This window comes from Haliotis cracherodii, unplaced genomic scaffold (assembly GCF_022045235.1).
Source record: "Haliotis cracherodii isolate W230 unplaced genomic scaffold, xgHalCrac1.p SCAF_7, whole genome shotgun sequence".
NCBI lineage: Eukaryota > Metazoa > Mollusca > Gastropoda > Lepetellida > Haliotidae > Haliotis > Haliotis cracherodii.
In genome coordinates this window covers 58,604,005-58,609,715 of record NW_027266330.1, presented here as the reverse complement: position 1 = coordinate 58,609,715, position 5,711 = coordinate 58,604,005, and the positions used below count along the sequence as shown (strand labels likewise).

At 43.1% G+C, this 5,711-nt stretch overlaps 1 protein-coding gene across 1 annotated transcript; it reads left to right on the top strand.

Moving 5' to 3' along the window:
- Positions 1-4,715: 4,715 nt before the first annotated feature.
- LOC139449036 (A-kinase anchor protein 5-like) lies at positions 4,716-5,456 on the top strand. Its single transcript, XM_071230513.1, has one exon. The coding sequence runs from the start codon at positions 4,716-4,718 to the stop codon at positions 5,454-5,456; it is 741 nt and encodes a 246-aa protein (XP_071086614.1).
- Positions 5,457-5,711: the final 255 nt, after the last annotated feature.

Below are 5,711 nucleotides of genomic sequence, written 5' to 3'. Positions count from 1 at the left end.
GTTCGTTGCTGTTACTTTGTTTGGCAACTTATACCACCATCTCAATCTCTGAACCTGAAACAGAATTTCTCACGAACGTAATTTTGCAATGAATGGACAGTTATTTTTAACACTCTGGCATATGGATCGCAATTTATACGCAGCTATGGTTGCGAGAATTGTGGGGTCTTTATCATGATAGAATGGCGATATAATACACTGAATTATCGAGGTGGTCCAAGAGTACTATTTGAAGTGGCATTCTTCAGGCAATGGCGAGGGTTTAATTAACTCCGACGTGAACGTATACGTCCTATTTGACCACTCCAGCAAAACTGAGCAAGACGAATGACTTTGTACTTAGATCTATGTCGATTAGTTTCTAATGGACTCGAAGCGATCTGTGTAAAGATTGATATTGCTTTTATTGCCAATATGTGACATCGACAAATAGCGTCTCTGACAAATGTGGAAACAACGTGAAAAAATAGGGTCAATAGCTTCTTCTGACAAACACTTCCAGAACACTGGGAGCAGCCCGGAAATAGCGTTGAGTCGGCAAAGACATTTAAGTAACAGCAAACTGCGTACTAAGCTCAAATGATATGATATGGTTCATTTTATTAATTAACTTTTGTTATGTAGTGTGAACAAGTGAATTGAGATGTTTGCAATGTGAAGATCTTTCTGAACAAAGATTATTTGATAACCTTCAACAATCATGGCATAATTCAGTGGTATATCTGATACCCTTTGCTATAAACATTTTAAATCCCTGTAGAAACATATCTTACATTCCCTATTCCAGTACATCTGGGAATATGTAAGACTTGTTTCAGATGTACGAGGTTTAAACTTGCAGTTGATTTTGGGAGATACACACTTGTCCCAAACACTGAACGATCAATGGTAGACCTTCTATTGAAGATGAATTAGATGTATTGCATGTATGGGAGCGTTATTCAGCTCTAAGAAGAATGTATATTAAACAGCATATCAAGTCTCAACTTGTAAGATCTTTTAATGACATTATTTCATCTGAAAACTTTTACGATGTTTTTAACATATGTTTATATTTATGTAACGTCAAACGGCTAAGAGAAACTTACTCGATTACGCTGTGGCATGCGTAGTTCATACATTGTCTGTGTTACAGGCCAATGGCCTTTTAACTGAATAAACTGTCTGTCTAAGTATTACAATTAAGCTTAAGCTATTATACAGTAAATGTTGGATTGACAAGGAAGCACATCCATTGAAACTTGACACGAATCTTAATGACAGCATCAAACACAGAGAATATTTTAAGATTCAGATTCTGATTCAGTGGGCTTTCGCCACGATTATGTTTCTAGGTTTGTCAGCACCATATCCGTGCTCGTGTGTTTCACCGAAGTGGTAAACGTCTGAGACCTGCATCACTTTGGGCTTTCCTCCCACATTAAGCTGACACGCCGTGATATAACTGGAATACTGTTAAAAGCTGTGTTAAACCCAACTCACTCATTCACATTTAGAACCCAATTACTGCATGTAAAGGTCGCGGGTTAATTCTATCGTCTAGCTCCTGAAAAGTGTCTATATTATGCGAGTCTTTCCGGATCCTGTTAGTCATTGTGCATTATGTCTTTGGTGCCGTGACCTCGTTTCTGTTGGAATTGTAATTTTGGAGCCTTTGATCATCCTCCATCTGTCGACAAAAGGCACCTATGTCCTCACGCTGAAATATGGTTGTACAAAGCCTCCGGCAGTCATTAGCATATACCATGTGGCAATCATTCCCTCCCGCCTCGATCTGAATCCAGCATGTGACTCTGATTGCGCCCCCTGGTTGCGCTGGGCTATGCTAATATCTCTGTACTTAACATCAGACATGCCTCTGACAGCAGTTGGGACGGTTTTATACCTTCTTCAGAGCGGAGGGATTCACACAATCCAACGTCAACGTCTGACGGCCTTTAGCCGTAATTCCATTTCTGGGCTGTGATGAGTTGACGTACGGTGCAGATTCTCACGCCAACGAGGGGGCCAAAACCTATGATTGTGGGTTCGAATCTCGGTTCACCCCGATTATGTTTCTAGGTTTGTCAGCACCATACCCGTTCTCGTGGGTTTCACCGAAGTGGTAAACGTCTGAGATCTGCATCTCTTCGGGCTTTCCTCCCACATTAAGCTGACACGCCGTGATATAACTGGAATAATTTTTAAAAACGGCGTTTAATCCAACTCACTCATTCACTCACTCACTCACGCCAACGATTAGCGTTTTAGACTAGAGTAGAGTAGGCCCACTATCAGCCATCATTGTCTGCAGATAGACGAGTGTGTTATGGTTGCTGTCCCCGACTCTACTGGGCATGCCCCTAGTTTGCGCTACACTAGTTGAATATGCACAAGTAGTATGTGTCCCAAGGGTGCAGTGCACGCCCAATGTGCGGAACACGTGTCTTGAGGCTAGTACACGCCCCCTCTTCAAGAACAGCACATGCTTCAAGTGTCCACGTGTCTAGAGTCTATTACACCTGTGCGTTTCTTCAAGTACAACACAAGCTTCACGTGCCCACGGCATGTACAACAAGCTTCAAGTGTCCACGGCTTGTACAACACAAGCTTCACGTGTCCACGGCAAGTACAACACAAGCTTCACGTGTCCACGGCAAGTACAACACAAGCTTCACGTGTCCACGGCAAGTACTACACAAGCTTCACGTGTCCACGGCAAGTACTACACAAGCTTCACGTGTCCACGGCAAGTACTACACAAGCTTCACGTGTCCACGGCAAGTACTACACAAGCTTCACGTGTCCACGGCAAGTACAACACAAGCTTCACGTGTCCACGGCAAGTACTACACAAGCTTCACGTGTCCACGGCAAGTACTACACAAGCTTCAAGTGTCCACGGAAAGTATATTGGGCTGGGAGTTGGTTGAGCGTTGCTCATGCTATATACCGGTTGTTAGCCAGGCCCGAGTATCTTCTGGCTACCTTGATATAGTTGCAGCATTGCTGACAATACTGACCCATTGAGTTGGCCCAGGTTAAATGTTTTAACACTGTCTGGAACACTGTCATAGCTTCGTACACGTCAATCGTAGGAATACAACGTTGCCGATATTCAAGAAGATGCATATTGAGGGACAGAAGATGGTCTGGGGATAAGTTCAGCAGATTGTATATGATGTTAGCAGATGCGAAAGTACTTTAATATCCATGTTTACATCAGTACTCATGATGTTTTAACACGTCGTTAACACGAAGTTAGTGTTATGCGGATGCATAAAGATAAAAAGTATTTAAAAAACCAATGATATTATAGTGTAAGTTCAAATAGTACTGATGACTTTTTAACACGAAGTTAGTGTTATTCGGATGCATAAAGATGAAAAGGATTTCAAAACCGATGTTGTTATAGTGTAAGTACAAACGTGTTTACCATACGTTTTATGACCATCTGTATAAACACGTTTTATGCCTAAGTGCATATTTACAAACACGTAACACCTCTCAACTCTGTGTGTACGTGGAGCTTTGCTTTGGCGTCTAGCAATATTTCAACAACCTCACGGCCGGGAGTTCTCAGGAAAGTTTCACATACTGTAGACGAAATAGCCACTATTCTTCCCTTCTTCTACCACCTCGACCACCTGTGAGTGAGTGAGTGAGTGAGTGAGTGTCAAATATACAAATACGACAAATACTTGACCAACTGACCGAGCGAACACATTTAGCAAACAAGCTTTTCCTAAGTGAGTGAGTGAGTGAGTGAGTGAGTGAGTGAGTAAGTATCAAATATACAAATACGACAAATACTTGATCAACTGACCGAGCGAACACATTTAGCAAACAAACTTTTCCTAAGTGAGTGAGTGAGTTTCAAATATACAAATACGACAAATACTTGACCAACTGACCGAGCGAACACATTTAGCAAACAAGCTTTTCCTAAGTGAGTGAGTGAGTGAGTGAGTGAGTGTCAAATATACAAATACGACAAATACTTGACCACCTGACCGAGCGAACACATTTAGCAACAAGCTTTTCCTAAGTGAGTGAGTGAGTGAGCGAGTGAGTGTCAAATATACAAATACGACAAATACTTGACAAACTGACCGCGCAAACACATTTAGCAAACAAACTTTTCCTAAGTGAGTGAGTGAGTGAGTGTTATACGCCGCTCGGGAAAGTGTTTTGGTTGGATCACGACGTGAAAACCTAAAGACAAAGGGTCCATGAAACCCATAAGGACTTCAGGCATGGTGCTGACAAACCAACACTCATAACCTGTTCTTAACAATATGAAGATTTTGTCCATGACAACAGGAATGAAACCGTCCATAACAGCAGACGGAAATGACCTTGACTACAGGAAGGAAAATGTCCAAACAACAGGAAGGGATGTTTCCAAGGCAACAAGAAGGAATGTGTCCAAGGCAACAGGAAGGAATGTGTCGAAGGTAACAGTAAGGAATGTTTCCAAGGCAACAAGAAGGAATGTGTCCAAGACAACAAAAAGGAATGTGTCCAAGACAACAGGAATGACTATGTCTACAACAACAGGAAGGAATGTGTCCAAGGTTACAGTAAGGAATGTTTCCAAGGCAACAAGAAGGAATGTGTCCAAGGCAACAAGAAGGAATGTGTACAAGGCAACAGGAAGGAATGTGTCCATGGCAACAGGAAGGAATGTGTGTCCAAGGCAACAGGAATGAATGTGTCCATGGCAACAGGAAGGAATGTGTGTCCAAGGCAACAGGAAGGGATGTGTCCAAGGCAACAGGAAGGAATGTACCCAAGGCAACAAGAAGGAATGTGTCCAAGACAACAGGAATGAATGTACCCAATGCAACAAGAAGGAATGTGTCCAAGGCAACAAGAAGGAATATGTCCAAGGCAACAGGAAGGAATGTGTCCAAGGCAACAGGAAGGAATGTACCCAAGGCAACAGGAAGGAATGTGTCCAAGGCAACAGGAAGGAATTTATCCAGGGCAACAGGAAGGAATGTGTCGAAGGTTACAGGAAGGAATGTGTCCAAGGCAACAGGAAGGACTGTGTCCAAGGCAACAAGAAGGAATGTGTCCAAGGCAACAGGAAGGAATGTGTCCAAGGCAACAAGAAGGAATGTGTCCAAGGCAACAGGAAGGAATTTATCCAGGGCAACAGGAAGGAATGTGTCGAAGGTTACAGGAAGGAATGTGTCCAAGGCAACAGGAAGGAATGTGTCCTAGGCAACAGGAAGGAATGTGTCCAAGGCAATAGGAAGGAATGTGTCCAAGGCAACAGGAAGGACTGTGTCCACAACAACAGGAAGGGATGTGTCCAAGACAACGGGAAGGGATGTGTCCAAGGCAACAGGGAGGACTGTGTCCAAGGCAACAGGAAGGAATGTGTCCAAGGCAACAGGAAGGAATGTGTCCTAGGCAACAGGACGGGATATACCCATGGCAACCAACGCCGGATCAGGGGTCCGCACTGATTATACTTTTAAGTTTGTCATCGCCATGCACGAGCTTGTGAGTTCCCCAAAACGTTACACGTCTAAGACGTCAATTTGTGCTTTCCTCCCACATCAAGCTGGCACGCTATGATACATGTGGAGTACGTTCAAAGCATCGTTAAACCAAATTCACTCACACTCATTTCAACATTTCGTCATTCAGAACAGTTTTCCCGCATTCCAAACAGAGTACGTCAATTAATCTCACGGACCCACGTGTCAGTGCATTGTTAA